Source organism: Psittacula echo (assembly GCF_963264785.1).
Source record: "Psittacula echo genome assembly, chromosome: 6".
NCBI lineage: Eukaryota > Metazoa > Chordata > Aves > Psittaciformes > Psittacidae > Psittacula > Psittacula echo.
This window is the reverse complement of record NC_137743.1, coordinates 49,220,549-49,242,234: the sequence shown is the minus strand read 5'-3', so window position 1 is coordinate 49,242,234 and position 21,686 is coordinate 49,220,549. Positions and strand designations below refer to the sequence as shown.

At 42.6% G+C, this 21,686-nt stretch overlaps 1 protein-coding gene across 2 annotated transcripts; it reads left to right on the top strand.

Annotated features, from left to right (window-relative positions):
* The first annotated feature begins 1,167 nt into the window (after window positions 1–1,167).
* ZNF365 (zinc finger protein 365) lies at window positions 1,168–20,380 on the top strand. 2 transcript variants are annotated; one of them, XM_080620336.1, is made up of 5 exons: window positions 1,168–2,292; window positions 11,960–12,140; window positions 14,172–14,209; window positions 17,947–18,122; window positions 19,344–20,380. In XM_080620336.1, exons 1-5 carry the CDS (start codon window positions 1,565–1,567, stop codon window positions 19,406–19,408), a joined length of 1,188 nt encoding a protein of 395 aa, XP_080476462.1. In that variant the 5' UTR covers window positions 1,168–1,564; the 3' UTR covers window positions 19,409–20,380. The 2 variants fall into 2 exon arrangements, with proteins under 2 accessions (XP_080476462.1, XP_080476461.1); XM_080620335.1 differs by having other exon boundaries at window positions 17,947–20,380.
* Window positions 20,381–21,686: the final 1,306 nt, after the last annotated feature.

Genomic DNA, 21,686 nt, shown 5'->3' with positions numbered 1-21,686 from the left:
GCTCTGAACTGCAATTTGAGTAACTTCTTTTGATGTGCCATCTGGTGAATCATTTACTGGGAATGTCTTAATCACATCAAACGCATCCATCAGTGCTGTGGATTTTGTCAGTGTTCAGGGCTCTGCCTGTATATTGCACTCAAGGCACAGATATATTAGTACAGAATTAAGCTTTACCACAGTGCTTTCTCCCATAGTAATAAAAAAGTATGCAGTGTATTACTACTATGGCCTCCAGCACTGGTTTTCAGAAGAGCAGTATTTCTACTAGAACATCAAAAAAGCTGCTACTCTGCAATCAGCCTTGCTCATATTTCTGGAAACTTGTAAAAATAGACACACATCTGTGGAATAAAACAAAAATTTAAAAGCATATTCCCCTATTGAGAGGACCCATTGGCAGCAAGCTCTAAAGTCAGTTACATTGATGTAGATCTAAGGTGGATATAAGGAAGAAATTTTTTACAATGAGGGTGGTGAAACATTGGAGCAGATTGCCCAGAGAGGTGGTAGATTCCCCATCCCTGGAGACATTCAGGGTTAGGCTGGAAAGAGCTCTGAGGAACCTATCTAGTTGAAGGTGTTCCTGCTCATTGCAGGGGAGTTGGACTAGATGACTTTTGAAGGTTCCTTCCAACCCAAACTATTCTATGGTTCTATGACATTCGTTCCCCATACTCAAAATGCAAATCTTGTTACTACTGACTCCCCTTCCCTAAATCCTGAGGCTAAATTAGGGTCATAGTAAATAAATAAAAAAATAAATAAAGTCTTCCTGGCTACTAAATATAGTTTTAAAGAACCATACACAATTATATTGCCAGAAAGCCAAGGCCAGGTTATACCTATTTTCATGTCAGCCTTGTCTTGCTGTGTAAGCACTTTCAATTGTCTTATCCTTCAGCATCTCCCCAACATACCCCTCACAGCTCACTGCTTTTCCATGGCCAACAAGACGCCCTCAAAGCCCCACAGACCCCAATACCAAGTGACCACGTCAAGACGGCTCCCCGGGAAGGGAACAGCCCGGCTCGCAGGCCCACTTGGCCTCATCGGCTCCTGACGCGCTGCCTCCGGCCCGGCGCAGCTGACACATCAGCCCCAGCCACCCGCTCTCAGCCGCCCCCGGCCCCGCCCCGAACCGGCCCCGCCCCGCGGCGGCGGCAGCGTGTGTCGGCGGCGCGGCGCTCGGCCTGGTTTACGGCTTTGCTGAAAACGGCTCGCCGCCGCCGCACCGCCACGGCAACAAGTCTCGTGAGTGCCACGGAGCGGGGCGGCGATCTTGGGGCCGGCTGAGGCCCACGCCAGCTAGGGCCCTGTGCCGGTCCCGCTCCGCCGCGGCAAGGCCCGGTCGGCGGCTGAGGCGAGCGGAGCCGCGTCGCGTCGCCGGGGCCTTGCGGCTGGCCGTGCCTCCCCGGGCAGGCGCCTCCCCCGGCGGCGATGGCGCGATCCCGCTGAAAATCACCGGGAAAGTTTCCCAAGTTTCCCGCGGGCCTGCCGGGCTGCCCCGACCCCGGGCGGGCGTGGACGCGGGCTGCTTCTCCCGGCCAGGGCCCGGCGAGGAATGCAACAGACGACCCGGGATGAAGGCAGGCACCCCTGGCAGGAGCCGCTCGGCAGCGTCAGCCTCCCCTTCCGCTGCCCGCGATGCGGCGACCACACCAGGTTCAGGAGCCTCTCCTCTCTGCGGGTGCACCTGGAGTACAGCCACAGCTACGAGGAGAGAAGCCCCCTGGCCAAGAGCAGCCTCTTTTTACCCCTGAAAGACGCGGAGCTGATCTCCCCGCCGGACCCTGCGCCCCAGGGCAGCCTGGGGAGCCCCGGCAGCGCCATACAGCAAAAAGGGCCCTACCTGAGTTTTCTAGGCGATGCGTCCTGCGAGAGCACGAAGCGCGGGCAGCCTCTGGAGGTGGAAGCTGAACGGCCCGTATCCTACGTTGCAAGCTATGTGTCGGCCGACTCTCCCAGCGAGCAGATTTCTAAACCGGGTCTCTCGGCCACTGACTCCAAAGCCTCCTTCGAGGCACATGTCAGAGAAAAGTTTAACAGGATGGTAGAGGCCGTGGACAAAACAATTGAGAAGCGAATTGACAAGCTTACCAAAGAGCTGGCGCAGAAGACGGCGGAGCTGCTGGAGGTGCGGGCAGCTTTTGTGCAGCTGTCCCAGAAGAAGCAGGAGGTGCAGCGGCGGGAGCGGGCTCTGAGCAGGCAGGTGGATGTGGCAGTGGAGATGATCGCAGCCTTGAAGCAACGCCTCACCGAGTCCGAGGAGGAGCTGCACCGGAAAGAGGAGTAAGTGGGGAAGTGAGGGCTGGCCAGCACCTGTGCGAGTGAAAGCCTTCGGAGGAGAACAGAGGGAATAGTTTGGTCGCTTGCTGATTATGAAAGGGCCTGATGCTCTCAAGCTTCTGATTGCTGTATTTCTAGAGCTGTAGCCCATGTGACCGTGTCTCCTGCAAGGCAGGATGCGCTCAAAGCCCCACAGACAGCAACTACCAGATGCCCTTGCAAGGCAGGGGACAGCTTCCTGAGCAGGTGGCTTTCATGCCTGACTCCCCAGTGACTTTTAGCCTCTCTAGTTCCTCTGTTGTGTCCCAGGTTTCATGGGCATAAGGATAGGTAGAAGCTATCATCAGCATGTAATCTGATTTACACAGATACCTCTAATTCATCTTCTTTTTAATAAGAGATGAGCGGATAAGTCCTGGAAGAAGTATGTGAGAATGCCGAATAGAACCTTCTCCCTGAAGTCATCCCTCCATGGTCAGCAAGCGGCCTGTGGCGTGGGGTGGTCTTCCATGCAACAGCAAAGCTGTACTGGAGTCAGTGCTGAAAAGGCCATGTCCAAGTAGGTGTTTCAGATGGACACAGAACTGTGAAACTGGAATCACTTCTATGCAAATGGGAAGCAGATGTCAGAGTCATTCTGACTAACCTAGGCCATCTAAAAATATGTTTGTGATGCATCCATTAAAAATGTAGTGATAGCTGATATATTATTTATACATGAACTACTTAGTTTATTCAGCACTTGCTGAAACCGTTTGGGCTCTTCAGAGCAACACAACTTATTTTACAGGAATGCAAAAAAGAGCCTTGGTAATGGAGTGCCTCTAAATCAATTCATCAGTTTACCAAGGGAAGATGAGAAGTGGTAGTTGCCATGACGATGATCTTGGAAGAAATAAGGAAGGTGGTGTAGGAATTCAGTGTAGGAAGTTTGCAGGGCTTTCATAATTCCTTCCTGTAGTCTAAGGACTAGAAAGAAAAGACTATGATGGCTCCAGTATCAGTAGGAAAGCAGAAACCATTCAATAGAGGAAAAAACAGAGTTCTGCAGTGCTGCAGAGGAAAAGAGCTCATGGAAAAAGAAGAAGGGGGGAATAGAGTTTTCTGTGTAGAAAGAACTGGTATGGTATGGGGAGGTTGACAAAGAAAGCTGAGAAAAGAACAAGACAGCAAAAGTTGTGGTTTTTATTTATTTTATTTTTTTTTTAACTGTATTGAGTAAAAGCACAAGGAAGAGGTTGCTTACCCCCTTGGTAGGCTGCTTTCTAGCAGAAAAGACTGAACACAAAATGAAAGGAGAAGGGGGAAACACTGTCGTTTCCATTAGGACATTGCTAAACTTGGGAAAGGGGCAGGAGATCAGATGATTGCTGTTAGAATTCTAGCCATCTCTTAAGGAGGAGTGTGAATGCATGAGCAGATGAGGAGGTAGCTCTGAAGTTGGTGTTACAGGGAAGACTGAAAGTTGACTGGTGAGAAATGCTAACCAGAAGAGGCAGCTGCACAAGAGACTTCACCTGAGTACCCAGGATTAGTGCTAGCTTGCTTCAGCTTTCAGTAAAGAAGATTAAAAAACTTGGCAGCAAAAGCATCAATACATACACAGTAATATGTTAATTTCTAAAGGGAAATGGGCCTAATGCATTCTAGTGCATAGGGCAAAAGAACATCAGCCCAGAGTACCAAGGGGGGGAAAAGAGGAGTCATAGTGTTTTGCATGTGCCTGTGTCTAGTCCCATAGTATTACCTCTTCTAAAAAGGTGATTTGTGCCAGCAGCAGAGAAGCACTGGATGGTATGCTCTAGTAAAGGGCAGAAGAAAGAATGATCATGACTTTGGTAACAGTGGTGCACTTGTTTGGTTTTCTCATGGACTGATGGTACGTTCTGAGATCTGTTTATATATTCAGTCCATTGTGTGTTCAAAAACTTGTTTGGTGCGCTGGAAAAACTTTCTCCTTCAAAAAAGGAGAAACCCAAATTTGGCTTTGATTTCTAGAAGAAGTCCAGATGATTAGAAAGCCAAACAAGACTGCTTAATGTAAATTACAGAAGCAGGATTTCTCACTGCAGATTGTGGAAAGTCAAAGGCAGCCCTTAGGGACTGCTCTGATACTTGCTGACCTTCAGAAATAAATGCTTTCATCAGTTTCTTTGGTTCTTTTTGGTGTTTAATTTTTTGGGTTTTTTTTTTTTTCATAAGCAGTCTTGTGAATATGGGTAAGTTTTACCAAAGCTAGTATTGGTATTGAGCCACTGTAGCTGAAAATTGTTCGTCTTTGTTCTTTGGAAATAGAAAATGCCGCTTTCTCAGAAATACCTTCTTATCCAATTTTTAAGGAAATAAAAAAAAAGTCTTCTCTTGGTCTCTCAATGGTTGTCCCTAATACCAGAAATTATGGCATATAGTGCATGTGAAGGCAAGAAAGGGTTCATAATCTGAGGGGGGGAAAAGGCCAAACAAGAAAAAAAATAACACCCCTGCAAACTATCCAAAAAAGGAAAAAACTTATAGTCCAAACCTTAGATAAGGTCACAAAACCTCTTCTTTGGATGCTTTTCTAGTGAAGAAGCTGAAAACTCTTAGGGGAATCCCTTCAAATAACTTAAATAATAACAATGTTCTGATAAAAAGAGTTACAAATGTTTGTGCTGTGCTCATATTAGAGTATTCCTCCATGTCCACCTACTCTGTCAGTATCTTACATGAATGGACAATCCCCGTAAGTGATCAAATTATCCATAATACTAATAATTAAATAATACATAATACATAATAATTTAACAATTCAGTATATTTTCAGCTTTATAAAATGTGCCCAGGGGCCTCTCTGGGCTGTTAAGCTAGGCCTGCTTCTAACATGTAAGAACAAAAGAATTAACCGTATCTGGGAGGTAGAAGAGGATGTATTTGCAGGTTGAACCATCACTCCTGACCTATAAGTTGGTGGGAGGTGAGGGAAGGAGGAGAGGGGGAGGAAGTTGGGATTTAAGAAATTTCCTCTTTAGAGGAATACCATACGATAAGATGATGACAGAAAATAGTGGTACAATTGCACTTTGGATAATGGCTCTGATTTTGGATCTGATTATGAAGTCAAATGAGGAAGCTAAGGGAAAGGAAAAAATGTGCATTAGCAAGAATAATTTGGTTAGGAAACCCTCAGAAGGCTTAGGGAGGATAGATCTAAGTTCTTTGTTTAAACATCTGGGTTTCCTGAATATGGAGATGATGCTCTTGTAGGCCTCTGTGTTTCCTTTGTGCCCAACTAGTAAAGGCAGACTTGGCACTCCTGTGACTCTGGCAGTCCTCAGCAGAGGTGGTAGATTAGAGGTCACTTTGATGTGATAGAATTTAATTTTGACCTCTCTGTTCTACCTGTAAAAGCCCATGTCCTGAGCCTTTGCCTGGACCAAGCACTGAGATAGACACATAAAAACTGTGATCCAAGTGGCCACATTGTCGGAAGCTGGTTTCTCTGGTATGTTCTTCAAAGTAAGTAGCCAGTCTTTAAACTTACTCTACAGAGAGTAAATTCTCAGAGTTACATTGTTGCTGCTAATCAAAGCACTAGCTTCAAATGACAGCACTATGAGATTTTACTGTTGACCTCTCATTCCATGAGCTGGAGGAGTGTTGGCTTAGGCCACCAAGCAGGTTTGGGGCTGCCCATCTGAGGCATTTGTAGGGTCAATAAGGTTACTTCTTTAGACTTGTCAGTTGATTTTTTTTTGTTTAAATGAAGCCCATAGCAGTCCAGCAAAGGCAGTGCTAAGTGAACATATCTTTTTAGCTAGATTTTATTTTTGTTCCCTGACAAAAATGGTTGTGCCAATATGCGTGAAGGTACGTGCTGTTATATTAGTGTGATGCCCTCATGGAGATTAACTGTGTTGAGGGGTAGGACAAGTGGAGGTACAACACTAACTATACCAATAAATACCTAGTTGAAGTAGTATTACTCTAAGCATAGAAAAGTTTTACAGCAGCCACTCTTGTGTCACTTATTCTTATATTTAAAAGTCCAAAAGCCAAAGCTATTTTTTTTTTTTTTTGGGGGGTGTGGAGGGAAGAAAAGAAAACTGTATGTTCTAGAGAAGCAGGTACAGCTACCAAGGACAGGTCCCAGTTCCCCAACCTGCATCAGTTGGGCCCTTGACAGTTTTGACAAATGATGGTTACAGGGTCAAGCTTTTAGGAAACCTGCTGAGCAAAGGAATGATTTAATTAGAAAGTGTGCCCCAAAAGAGATTATTCAACGTTTGATGAAGGAGAATGCAACATGAGCGGGTACTGTGATGTTAAAGATAACGCAGAAGCCTGCCTAAAGGGAAGAAGACTGTGTTGAATAAGATATCGAGAAAACTATTGAAACTACAACCAGCTATGAACTGAACTTCTAGAGGACACCAAAAGGCTTGTTTCTGGAAGTTATATAAGAAAATGAAACCAGTAGAGTTTGATTTTCAGCAAGTCTGACCAGGGTAAGCATTTTATGTTATGGTCCTCAACTGGAAGCTACAGTTGACATGGTGACTTAAACAATTTCACTTTGTCTCCTTATTATGGGGTCAGAGCATTAATGTAGTACATTGCCATATCCCTGACACTAATTTCTTTAACCAGTGTAATGCATTTGTATTGAGAATGGTCATGCATCTGGTTATGGCATAGCCTGGAATGCAGAGGCTATTTCAGAATAGCTGTGGTGGGAAGTAGTTATTCCTGCCACTGACTTCACCTTAAATTTGCAATTAATGGAATTATCTGTGCAAGTAACACCTCAACAATTGGGTAAAAAGTTGGCTTTTAAAGATCACTGCAGTTTATGCTGTAAAACAACAGCTTTCCTTAAGGTACAAATTTTAGTTGCATAACAAAACAGTTTTGATTTTGCTCTAAGTAGAATGCAACCACAACTATGCATTGTTCTTCCACCCTCGGTTTCAGGTGATCCCAGTCCCTTCACCCTGTTTCCTTTTATCTTCCCACTTGAGAGGTCACTTCCCCCCAGCAGCATTGGTTCAAGTGTTAGCATGACTATCCCACAGAATGGCTCTGTGAAATAAAGCATTTTAATCTTCACAGTGTCACCCGAGTAAGTTCAGGGTTCAGATCTAGTGTACAGCTCACTGAATGAGTGTGACTGGTAGGACAATAACTTTCTGAGGGGAGGAGGTGTGAACCGCTTAAATTGAATGTGCTGATAGTGGTGTAGGAATGTGAAATCTAATGAACAGCAGATAGCAGCCTTCAGGCAATAACACCAATAGGATGATGGATGAGGTCAGTGGTATTAATACTTAATGAATGTACATACTAAATATTTTCATTAGTAAATCACTTTAGTGCTTACTGTAGTAGGAATTTCCCCATCTTCAAGTAAAATCATAGGAGTGTTTGGTTTTCTGTTAATTTCAGGCAGACTTATTCCAAATACAATTCTCTAAAGTGATTTGATACTTGGGTGCAGAATCTGCATACAGCCTCATGCTTGTCTCCACCTACAGAATAGTTGCAGGTGTTGAAGGTGCTGTAAATAGTCCTGAGACCAGTGTTATGCATCTGTAGGAGGGCTTGGTTGCAATATGAGAAATCATTAGCCCTTCTGTCAGTTGTTAAGGAGCTGGATCTGTCCCAACCTCTGAATCTACTCTGTGTATCACATGCCTAACTGCTGAAAGCCATACAAATATGAAGGGTATTTTCAGGGTCCACATGCCAGCAACTGCTCCAGTAAGAAAGCATTGCAGCTTAACTAGTCCTATAAGGAGCACTGTATGTGGTAAAGGCAGAAGAATAAATGTCACCTAGTCAGTCCTGTGATTTATAACTTTATTTATCACATCTCGTTCTGGTTTATGACACAGCCTCCATAAAGAAGGTTTCAGGGTAAGTTTGAAGGCAGGCTATCTGCAGTTTTTCTGTGAGGGCAGCTAGGCTGCAGTTGGAATGCAAAACACCAAATTACTTAAGTCTGGTTAATTACAACACATTAACTCCCTGGCACAGTCAGATTAAAATAATGCTTTGGTAGCAAGTCTTTCTTGCCTAAAGTGATTCCTTCTCTCTGCACTTGGTTTTATTGCTGAGCATCTCTGAGTTGCTGCTGCACTGCAGTGTTTCCCCCAGAATCCTCTGGCTCTGGGAAGATCTGTTTAGCAGTTTGGCAGTACAGGCACCTCCTGCTCCTCTTGAACACCTCCCAGGGTGTATCCCCCTTGTCTTTCCCACTTGCTTGCTTCACCCTGTCTCCACAAGCTCCTGGCAGTTTGATGTACCCTCTGCTTTCTGAGCAGCAGCAGTGATCCCTCTTCCTAAAAGGTTTTGTCTGTGAGAGCACCCATGATGAAAAAAGAACCCCACCTTTTTCCCTGCTGCTCAGTCACAGCCCTTTAACAAAACATTTTGCTATACTACATACCTTAATATTAGTATAGTAAACCATGACCAAGCAGATGAAATCACTATTCATTACAGAGATTTACAGAGATCCAAGCTGTGCTGAGCATCATCTACTCCTCAAAAAATTTAGTGTCAGGATCCAGAGCTTACAGTGCTAAAGCAAGTGCCAGGGTGCAGCTGAGTGAAAAGGAGCAGGAGGCTGCAGGTTGATGGATATAGAACAAAAGGAAGAGCAGAGCAGAGTGGGAAAGAGATGATGCTGAGAGTGGAGTAGGTCACAAGGGGAGTTAATAATGCCACATAACCTTTTCTCAATAGAGCAGCAGTGCTCCAGATGTAGAATAGTCAGTACAGGGTAGCAGAGACCTCTCATTAGAAAGGGCAGTGCTTCAGGGCTGAGCTGGGCTTTAACAAATGATTCCTGTTTCAGATGAGTGCTGCTGACAGGCCTATTCTGTCAAGATGCAGAGCCTAGTGGGCCCATGCTGCTGTGTCTGGTTTATGCCTCTACCAAGTGGGCCCCACAGTATTCACGAGCTCAGCTTCCTCCTGACTTCATGAGGAGCAGCATCTGACTTCTGTGAACATCCATCTTTCCACAAGCAGAAGGGCTGATAGTAAAAAATAGAAATTGTATCACGTAATCCCAAAAAACTTGGCAGAGGCATGGAGAAATAAATTGCAAGTAAAATAAAGAACATAAACAAAATATCACAGATATCTAGAAACAGAATTGAAGAGAGAAGGTCATCAATATGGCTAAGAAAAAGTCTGGGAAACTACAATAGACAAGAAAGGCAATTAAACAGATAAAGAGCAGCTGCAGGAAACTGCACAACTTCTCTGAAACATCTTCCTTTTGTTCATGGTGGGAAGAGGGTAAAATTCTCAGAACTCCCTTCAGGTAACCAAGGCATAGCTGTGCACAGAGCAAGCTCTCTGCGGAAGAGATGTTGGAGCAAGTAGAGAGATTTATTAGCAGTCACTCCTCAGGGCTTGATGTTGTTGTTCTGAGAGATGAGAATGAAGTGGAAACAAAGGAAGTAGCTGAACTGACAGAAGTGGTGCTTATCAGGACAAAGATGTGACTGAGACCTAGTGGGTGGGTATATTTTGGCTCCTGTCTTTCTGAAGGGAATTTACAGAGTGCAGGTACCATTCCAGTCCAAAGGAAAATTTTTAGATGAAAGTTATTAAAAATGTTTTATAGGCTGTACAGAGCAGCTAAACAAAGAAAAATTATGCAAATGCTGCTGTTGCTGCTAAAAACAGTTCCTACAAATAATGACGCGTAGGATGCCAAGTTATCTTGAGTAGTCTAGAAAGCAAGGAAAATAGTAGGGAATTTATTGACATTAGTGTCTGTTCTCCTCCTAATAGTCAGCTAAATCTTCAAAAAAAACCCCACTGCTTCCCCCTGTCCTCCTTATGGCACAGCTGACTAAGGAGATACTTGAAGGAAAGGAAAATCTGTGATTCATGCTGTGGAGCAGGCAATTGATGAATGCTTTTTAACTACCTTTGCTGAGACAATTACAGATGTTAGCATTCTTGAAACCATCACCCTTTAAAAAACAAATGCCAGGTACTCAATGTAAGCGGCCTCAGGCTGTAGTGAAACACACAAGCTGACTGTGGCCCCAGGAGGGATATCCTTGTGGTGTCCCAGGGTAGCAGTTCCCACTTTGCCCAGCCTTCTCACATGGAGAGCAAGCAGCCTGGAGGGCCATATGCAATTCTCCTTTCTTACCTAAGGGGTAAGGGATTTGGAGCCAACCTGCTGAGTTTCTGTCCTTTGGAGCTTCCCGTCAGCTGTAAAAGAGGAGCCTGACAGAGTGCCAGAGGCTTCAGGTTGCTCCTATGCTAACACAAACCCATACTGGTATCATGAAATCAAAGTTACAATGATTTAAGTGTGGTGAGAATAAAGCCCTAAAATTGACCTTAATGAGTTTAGATTGGCTTCTTCCTAAGCATTCTTCAGTGACTTTTTATTAGCAGGTTGCTCTGGCAAGCTAATAATCATAGAAACTGTACAGAGCCTTGAAATGGAATTGATTAGCTAAGCTTAACAGCAATGTACTTGTCTGTTTCTTAAGACAGATTTTGTGGGTGAGTTAATATAAGATTCATCGATGTACTTCATCCAAACAATACATGTTTGCTTTTACCTCATTCCTACCATTAGATCAGCGATGCAGACAGCCTCTTCCTGCACTGTGCTGTGGTATAGCTATTTCTGCGAAGCAGTCATACCCTTCCTCATTTGGCAGGCATTGGTTCTCCCAATTCCCACCCCCTCAGTTTTGTACAAAGCAAAAATTAACATGGTTCCATTGGCAGAGCAAGAACTGTTTATCCAGGCATTCATTAACTGGAAAGTCTACATGCTCAGGTTTGCCAGTTTTCATAATACATGCTTTACCCGGTAACCAAACTTCTCCCACCTAGTCCTCTGATATCAGAGGGCCAAATGGTGGCCCGATTACCGATAGAAAACTGACAGTATGCAGAGCACTTCACAGTGAACTGTCTCAGTACAGAGCTGGGACCTTTGACAGTCAGTGGTGCTGTTTCCTCCAGTTTTTACCAGATAAGGAATATTTCTAAACTTCTGACCTAAAACTTGTTCTTCCCACGCACATACTCCTTGGTCTGTAATCTGTAGATTATCTGTTAATCTCCTGTGTTCCCACTAGCTCCAGATCATAACACTGCACTTTGATGTACTTGCAGGATTGCAGCCAAAAATAAGTTTAATGGCCACAGTAGCTCCTTTAAGTTAGGAACCACCTCAGTAGCAACATTAAACTACCATTGTAACATTGTGATAAACCGGGAAGATGACTTTGGGGGTTCATCCATTTCTCTTCATGTTTCAAGGCCGATACTCACATGGGTAAGTCAAAAAAAAAAAGAAAAGAAAGTGGCTGTAGTTGTCTCCAGGTACCTCAAGAGGTGATGCTTAATGACATTTCTACCCTGTGGACCACTAAGGACTATTTGTAAGAGATATAATAATGCAACAAAAACCCCCAAACCCATTGCCCATAAGCTCACATTTCATATTCAGGTTTCTAGATATTCAGTGTGTCCACAATAAGGTTGAAATCTTTTAATAGAGGTGAATGAATGACAGTAATTAGCCACCATGAGCTGTTGCCATGAAAAAATGGAGAAACATCAGTAAATTTTTGACAGCAGTGAGAAAAGGGCCTTTCCCATTATTTTAATGTGGCCACATTGCAATGTTTCTGTCCTGCAGAGAAGTTGTTACTTTCAACCACTTCCTGGAAGAAGCAGCAGAAAAAGAAGTGCGGGGAAAGGCCAGGCTCCAGCACTTCATCGAGAATCTGTTGCAGCGTGTGGATCTGGCAGAAAGGCAGCTAGAATATTACCAAAATCAGCAGATGGTGTGCAACCACACCGATGTCAGCGAGCACGTGGTAAGCCAGCAAAGCCCTTCCCTTCATTGTCACCCTCTACCAGAAGGAAAGTACTTGAGTTTGAATACAGGTGGAATCAGTGGCTTAGGTTGATTGCCACTCAAAACAGATCTGGATTTGTGAAATGTTTCTTCAGATGTGTTTTACTGATGTTTTATACTGCCACTTTACATGAGTGAAAGGAGCAGGGACTGCAAGAGCAACAGTAGCCAAGGATGTCAAAGGTAGAGCAGAGAATCATGAAATATTTGTCAGATTTTTTTTTCCCTCCCAGCTTTGGCTCTTGCTGCTGTTACCTTTGCAATAAACACTTTCCTTCATGTCACTGAGTGACTTGGCAGTTTTTTGGAGATGTCTAAAGGTTTTCAGGAAAGATGTGGATCCCTACAGGGGACATGTCTGCCTGCTGGCAGATCATCTTGCTTTCTGTAATTACCTATCATGGGGCATTTAGAAATGGAGAATGGATTCTTACAAGCCTGTACCTCACCGATTAGTAACCAAAAATTTCTGAACATTGGTTTTTAAACTACATTATTTCTTTAAATGCCCTCATTATTAATACTTAACCTAAGTATTTTCCCTACAATGTATTACATTTATATGGCAAGTTTTAGCCACATGACTTCCGAAGAACATTTCAGTTAAATGAATACCCCATGCTGCCTATGCTAAATAATTGCTCATCCTACGATGTGAGAGGGAAGGCATTTGATCATGCACAGCACTGAATAGGTATTCAGTGTTGGAAAGAAAAGTTCCAAAAGAGCTTTAGATAAAGACCTGAATAAATGTAAGTGTGCTAAAATCTAGCAAGGGACAGCTCAAACAGTGTCTGTGAGAACACTGAGGGGGACCATAGGGATGAGCCTCAGTATTAAATCATCTCCTCTGCTCTTGATATGTTTACTGGGATCCCTGTCTCAGCAGTGTCCTTTGGACAAGATTTGTGGAGACTAATTTTTGAGGCAACTGCCCTGCTTTCTGAGTGACTTCAGCATTCCTCTAAGGTCATGCATCCAAATATTGACCAGCCTGACCTTCAGGAGGTAATTACAGAAAAGCACACTATGAGGTGGCTCCAGAATCTATCCAAGACAGATGACAAGCAAAGTTAGGCTGGGCAAAAATCCATCTGCAAAATGTGGACAATAGCAGGGACAGAGGGAACATTTACAAGAACAAAATCATTTTCAGATGCCAGATCTGACTTGCTTGGCTCAGTGACTTCATTAAATGATATTCAAAGGCTCAGTCTAGTTGCACTGATGGAAGATCAGTACAAAGAACTAATTTAGTATCCAGACCTGTTAGAGCTGAGCTGGCATTAAACGCCTCCTTTCATGACCCCCACTAAAAGACGGACTAGACAAAGTGTTTCAACACTATGAACCAAACTGTTGAGAAAAATGAAGTCATGCGAAGTTTTGCTGGCACTGAGGCTACGCTGTCCTTAGTTGGTCTCAGGATTAGGAGTGGAAAGGGGAAGAAACACTTGTGTTCTTACCCTCCATCCTTCAGTGCTGCTGTAAGCAGAGCCAAGGGTTCATAGCTTGAGTTTCCTAGCTGCTTGTGTAAAGGAAATGTATCACTGCAAAATTAAACATTCTGAGAGAAAGTTAATTTAGTACAGCTTATTCAAGCAGTGCCCCTTATTAATTCTCTTGAACACAATAATTACTTCTCATTGTATCCGTACTGTTTAATCTCATGTGAAAGATCGCTGTTCAGCCCACACTTCTTTAGCAATTTACTTTGATTATAGTTATGATAAAAATAATGGGGAAAAAAGTCCAACCACTAACAACTCATACATTACAAATTTTTAAAACAGATGTAATAAGATGGAGGAGTAATAATCTGTACAAGTTTGTGGGTTTTTTTCAGTTTCTTTCATGAATATTCTTCTAGTTTTAACAGCAGGTGAGAATGGAAATATGATTTTGAAGACTGCACCTATTTCGTCCCTGCGCTTTAATTATTTGATAATGGAATATTAATATTAATAACCTGTTTCTGTTTTCTTTGCAGCTTACAGACATTTCGTTAAATAAGAAACCCAGATGCCTGTATGTATATCTTTTTATTTGTCTCTTACTTAAATACACTAATTTGACATACTTACATTCCTGCTTTTGCATTTCACATTATCCAAAAGCCTGAGTCAGGTTGGGTTTGGATCAGGTTCTATACCCGAATATGATCTATATTACATCACGTAATAGAATAAAACCAGACTTCTGCTAAATCAAAGATAAATCAGGTATTATTTGAAAAAAAAAAGAAAAAAAAATTCTGTTACATGAATGACTCTATTCTGCTGACTGTAATAGCCTCTTGCAAAGCTGCAGTAGTTGAACCTTTTCAGCAAACGCAAGCCAGGTTTCAGATGAAAATATCATTCTGTAGGTAGGAGAGAGTTGTCATTTCCTAACTGATAGTAACACTGTTGTCTTAAAAATCACATGTAAGCAAACAAGCGCCCCAATAAAGTACGAGCACTAACAACAACTCAAGTTACTCAGACAGCTGTCCTGGAAGCAGCAGAACTAATTGGGGTTGGTTTCCCATGTCTTTGTGACTTGGTCATGAGTCCCAGTGACTGGCTTGGAGCATAATGCATGCTGATGGCAACTTTCTTGGTGGGGACATGAGTTTGGGTCTTTTTCCCATTTCCATGAAACTTAACTTGTTGCATCACCACAGGTCTGGGACTTCTGTCCCTCTGACAGATTTGTTTGTGTCTGACCAACAATTAGTGGAAGACTGAGACACACATGAACAGATGGATGAGCTGGAAAATAAACCGAAAATACAATGTATAGCCTACTGGGAGGGGGCTTTTTGCTCTTTGGTTGGGTTTTTTTTTCCCATATATCTTAGTCCTAGCAGGCAACTGGCCAAGTACCTTTTGCTGATAAGCAGCGTTTGCATTAGCAGTGTGGGGCTTTAGCTTTAGTTTTTCTACTTGTTACTGCTTTTATTGCTTTTTTTTTTTTTTTTTTTAACCTACTGATTTGAGATTCTGAAAAACCTGACTGGGCAAAGTAGACTTTGAGTTGACTGTATATACACTCTTCTAGATGTCTTAATATGATTGGAATCAAGGAAAATAGAATTAAAATATAACTAGTGACCTGGTGAGATACTGACAAGTCTTTGGTCAAAATATAATGCCATTTGGTAAAACCCAATCATTGCTGACAAATAGTTCAAAGACATAAATGAAATTGTTTAGAGGTTTCTGTTTAACTAATGATACACTTTTCCTTTGAAAAGACACTTTCAAAACTAGAATTCAGTAGTAGCCTTTATTTGGAGTTACCAGATTAAAAATATCCCTACTTGTCCAGTGAAGCAAGGAGGGTAGAGAAGAGGATGCTCAGCTTTATTTTGCTCTCCCTGTTCTGTGGATGAATCCAGCATTCGCATTCACCACATCAGATGAGGCTTTAATGATATTTACCAGTTAAAAAAACTGGGAAGTGTTATTACCCATCCAGAAAATTCAGTGTAATCTCAGGGGGTTTGAGGCCACTGACAGCTTATGTTATTTGGGATCAGTGGCTGAACTTGCAGTCCCTCTTGCTCCAGTGCCTCCACTTTGCTTCTCAATTCCTTTTCTGCAGTCTCTCTTGGCTGTTTTCAGGAAATGCCCCACTGGGGGCATGGCAGTCCTTTGCTGATGTTCACTAGCTGTTTCTTAAAGGCACTGAGACTGGCAGCACATCTGTGCCTAAATCAACTTTAAAGCACCAGCTCCCATTGTGAAGAAGCTAAGAAATGGGTCTCTTAGAATCATGAGGCTTTTCTTGAAAAATACTTAATGTTTGCGAAATGCAGCAAGAACAGGATTGTTCTTAAGTGCCTGGGGCAATGGGGTGCATTTAGTCACATCATTTCAGTCTTTTTCCATAATGTGACAGATTAGGTATACGTTTGAGTAGAAGTTCAGACTCTCAGTTACTTGTATTGAGGAGCTGCTGCTTTCAAGAAAGAAACATTTCTTGTATCTGGAGCTGGCAGCATTGTGCATCCTGTGCATTACTTGCATCTTCATCCACCTTAGGTACTTTCTTACCCTGATTGTAAATTAGAGACAGACATCCATCTTCCCTACCATAAACTCATTCCATTTAAATACAGTTTAGCTCGTTTAGACAATCCCCTCTGATCATACTAACCTTGACCTTCTTTTGGTTTTAATAGCATTACTCAGTGCAGCAGAGGAGAGACTAACATCATCTGCAGTCACCTGTAATAATGCCTGTGTGTGCTTTGGGATGTAACTTTTTCACTGTAACATCTGAGAAAAACAGAGCAGTAAATCTTTTAACAACTACTAACTAACTTTTAACTAACAACTACTAGCAACTGTAACACTACTACCAACTGTAACAAACAGTGCCCAAGAAGTGATAATAAACCATAATGGCCAACCCTTGTGCATTTACACAAGTCATTTCTAACCCCCAGCAAGTGGTCAGAGCACAGGCCTGCACCAGGCCAGCATGGCACCGTGCCTGCAAACTCCAGCTTGGACCTGTGTGACATTTCTGCACCGCTCCCCAGACTTCCCCATAGTGAAGTCTGGTTGTCAAAGCTGCCAGGCAGGTAAAACTTTTCCATGGGTAAGGCTCCTGTGCTGTTAACTGGCACTCACTGCTTCCCACCAACAGACATTTTCATGACACCCCTCTGGTCTTTTTAAAGAGCAGGAGTGCATTTGCACTGTACACACTAGAACAAAAGTGCTTTTTCCAAAACTGGCTCTGTCAAGTGATCAATATTGTTTAACTTCCACGTGAAGTAATATAACAGATACATGGTTTCCAGAAATAATGAGCTATGGAAAATAGCCCTACGGGAACCCTTAAGTAATCAACTTGTACATCAGCACATCTGTTCTTCGCTTCAGTCACAGTAGCTGGGCAGACATGAGCCGGTGCCTTACATTTGTCATGCTGCTGTGACACTACATGTATCAGCAGTAAAACATTTCAAGATTACGTTAAAAGGGACTGTAATGATCTTACTTAGCTGAACGGTGGAACTTACTCTGAAATAATATTTCAGAGTAAGAGGGCATGGTTCAGCCTTTGCAGCACCAGGCACTGTGCTGTCTCTCTACCTGAGCTCACCAATTTCAGGAAATCCTGCTGGGCTTGAACCATCACAGGAACAAAGAATTCAGCTTACTTTGGCCTTTAAGCTTTCATACCCCTCTTCCAACCATTTTCTGTACTGCACTCTCCTGTTTTAAATCATATCCTGAAAGCAAAGCTAAAGTTTCCCTAGATGGGGGGCTAGCACACTGGTAGAGTGTGGCATTTCCTGAGCTGTTAGCCATTAGTAGCAGCAGTTCCTTGGGCCCTGGTCACAGTCCAGGGAAGTTCTGAGATCTCACCAAGAAGTTCCTAGCGTACCTGCGCTTTGTACTATTATTGGTGCTGTGTGGTCTTCCAAAGACAATGGGATGTTCATTCTTTGCAGAAGGTTGCTGTGAACATGGGCATCTTTAAAATCCCTGTAGATCACCAAATTATGAGACTATAGACCTCAGTAATGTGTCAGCACTCCAAGATCAGCAGAATTCTATCTGAATAAAAGTGTAGATGACAATGCATAAAGAGTCCACCAGCAACACATGTAGGAGTTCTTGCAACTCTGTTTTTTACTTTCAGCCTGGTCCTGTAAACCAAGGCTATTTCTGTCTTTAAATATGTATGGGTTTGGAACATTTTAGGGACCTACCACTTTGCAAGACTGAATAGTAGTTACTAATAATAACTGTTATTAATTTCAGGAGCCGAGGAAGTCAACACGCTTCATATAACATCCCTGATGCAAAGCCTCATTCCTTTCAAAAAGGAAGAATCTTGTTGAAAAAGACAAAAGATGAAAAAAACAGCTTGCAGCCAGTGAAGTGCTTCTATGAACCTATTGATTGCTCAAGAGAAATATGGAGAGCACAAAAGAAAGGTGAACAAGTCTGCTCTGCCAGGAAAGTGAGCACAAAATCGAAGATGGGTAAAAAGGCCAAACCGCTATAGGAATGGTTAGCAATATATAGTAACACAGGAGCTTGGCTTCAACTGAACAAATACTGAATGAATTAATAGTCATCCTACTTTTTCCTATCTGGCCATGCCAAAACATATCAGATATAATATATAGAAATATATATAGAATGAAAGATTTATATTATTTAGTTATGCCATTCCCTCTTTGGGCACTATAAGAGAAGGGACATTTTATTCACTTTACATGGAGGTTTTTCTATTTATTTATTCATTTATTTATTTATAGAGCTTGTTTTAAATGACTGCAGTTACCTTGCTGGGCAATACTGTGGCTGTACATTTTAATCATTTTAGTGGCAGCATGTGGCTTGGTATTTTATTTCCATCTGTGCTGTTGCTGAAGTTCAGAAGAATCCATCTAACCGGCACCTAAATATTCAATCTTTTGGTTTAGGTAGGTATAAGATCAGAGATTAACTGTTACCTGCACAGATACACTTAGATGCAGAGCATCTACTTGAGTTGCTTGAAGGCTGTTTATAGCAGGTAGATTGCTACCCTTGATTTTCTGCCATAGGCACAGTTAGGTGCATTTACATATTTTATTACATACATAAAACAGCTCGGTCCTGCCAGCAGCTACATTGTCTGTTGGTACAGGTTTGGGCTGCTCCGGAGTCTCAAGAATAGCTTGCAAATTCCAGAAGCTTTATGGCTTTGTCATACGTACCAACCTCTGGTGTCACTTAGCGAAGAAATCAGAAGCTGGTACCATGGCCCTGACAAGCACGGACTGCATTGAGACAGAGGAGAAGTTTCAGTACCAAGCACCATCAGCAGGTTATCAGCTGTGGTGCAGCAAGTGAACAGCTAAAGCAATGTATTATGTTGCATGGTTCAATTCCTGTGCTTGGTTTTAGGCATGAAAGGCCTAAAATGGCTATGATCATAACTGAAACCCTTCACGTTTTTATCTAAAGAATTTTACAGGGCCAAGAGATCCCTGAATTTCAACTAAAACCCAAGAACACAGGAATTAGAGATGACTGCAGGATACGAATGCACATGTTTACATTGCTTTGTGCCAATTAAAAGGATCCTTATTTATCAGAGTATTTATCAAGATTTTTTTTGTGTGTAGAGTTTTTTGGTAACATGAATCCTCATGCTATGTTTACAGATATGAACATCCTGTCGATGTTACTGATGAGATTTGTTTTCTCAAGTAAAAGAAACGATAGGTGAGACAAGTCTGTGTAATTTATTTTTTAAATGCTCATAACAGATGTAAATTGTTTATGTGGAAGGTGATTTTTACAATATGTGTACAAAGATTTGTGAAAAATGTTTTTCATTTTTTATAACTATGACTGTAAGCAGAACTGGTTATTAGAAGACAGTGTATCACTAGGATTACTGCTGCAATAAGCACTTGAGTTGCAATATTTTTAAAGCAGAAGATGACCAATCAGTCAGCTAGGATCAGGTAACTACAGGTGTCATACATTTGTCAGTGTACAGGACTCCCAGAAAGTAGCAGAGTGAAGAGAGTAGTATTCCTCACTTTTATTTTAAATATTGTATATGGAACAGTCAGATGTTTAAAGTTTCTCAACACTGTTTCAGTAGGAAGTCACAGTGTAAAACCAATTCAGGTTTTTAGGTTGTAATGACATTTTCATATTTATTTAACTATGTCACAAGGCTGCGCTTGGCCTTATGCTAGGTATTGTGTGTGGTGCAAAGGAGTTGTTAATTGTGTTGCATGGGCTTGGCTCAGATCACGTGTTACAACAACTTTCTTAGGCAAGCCACAAACTAGAAACATCCTTGATTTTTTCTGTTATTTCACCCATCCTTTTACAAACCTGAAAAGATTCACCCCTTTTGAGGATAATGAAGGTGAACTTTAAAAAGATAAAGTAAAATATTCATGTTCCTTTATCCACTTGACACCGAAAGAATATTTTTACTTTTAAATGCCTATCTACGCTGTTAGTCACCAAAGTTAAGTGCAACTACAAGTTCACAAATGAGATGTTTATTTTATTATCTATCACGCCAAAATCTTGACTGCAAGTTGTCCTTTTGGGGAAGGAAGAGAAAAAGAGAGTAAAAGCAGTTGCATGTTCTTAAACTTTTCAAAGTCTAAATCACAGTTGTTTGCTGAACAAATGCCAGGTTAATTAATTGGAGAGAAATTGAATTGTACTGTAACCCCAGATAAAAGTTTTTAGAATATAAACATTCTAATAATAAAGATATATTTCTCAGTTACTGTGCCATTTGACTCTGTGAAATACAATGTTTCTTGCAAAAGTCCATCAACAGCAGAGAAAAAGACAAGAAACAGCTGCCCTGCTTGGGCTTCTGTTTATTCCTCAGATAAAACACCACGTCAGTGAAGCTGGGCTGTGATCATAGAATCATAGAATAGTTAGGGTTGGAAAGGACTTTAAGATCATCCAACCCCGCTGCCATGGGCAGGGACACCTCCCACTAAACCATGCCACCCAAGGCTTCGTCCAGCCTAGGCTTGAACACCGCCAGGGATGGAGCATTCACAACCTCCCTGGGAAACCCATTCCAGTGCCTCACCACCCTCACAGTAAAGAATTTCTTCCTTACATCCAATCTAAACTTCCCCTGTTTAAGTTTTAACCCGTTACCCCTTGTCCTGTCAGTACAGTCCCTAACGAAGAGTCCCTCCCCAGCATCCTTATGGGCCCCCTTCAGATACTGGAAGGCTGCTATGAGGTCTCCACGCAGCCTTCTCTTCTCCAGGCTGAACAGCCCCAACTTCCTCAGCCTATCTTCATATGGGAGGTGCTTCAGTCCCCTGATCAATCTCGTGGGCCTCCTCTGGACTTGTTCCAACAGTTCCATGTCCTTTTTATGTTTAGGATGCCAGAACTGCACACAGTACTCCAAGTGAGGTCTCACAAGAGCAGAGTAGAGAGGCAGGATCACCTCCTTCAACCTGCTGGTCATGCTCCTCTTGATGCAGCCCAGGTATATGGTTGGCTTTCTGAGCTGCGAATGCACACTGCCAGCTCATGTTCATTTTCTCATCGACCAACACCCCCAAGTCCTTCTCTACAGGGCTGCTCTGAATCTCTTCTCTGCCCAACCTGTAGCTGTGCCTGGAATTGCTCTGACCCAGGTATAGAACCTTGCACTTGGCATGGTTAAACTTCATAAGGTTGGCATCAGCCCACCTCACAAGTGTGTCGAGGTCCCTCTGGATGGCATCCCTTCCCTCCAGCGTATCAACCGAACCACACAGCTTGGTGTCATTGGGAAACTTGCTGAAGGCGCACTCAATCCCACTGTCCATGTCACCGACAAAGATGTTGAAGAAGACCGGTCCCAACACCGATCCCTGAAGGACACCACTTGTTACCTGTCTCCAGCCAGACAATCGAGCCATTGACTACAACTCTTTGCGTGCGGCCATCCAGCCAGTTCTTTATCCACCGAGTGGTCCACCCATCAAATTGATGTCTCTCCAATTTAGAGATAA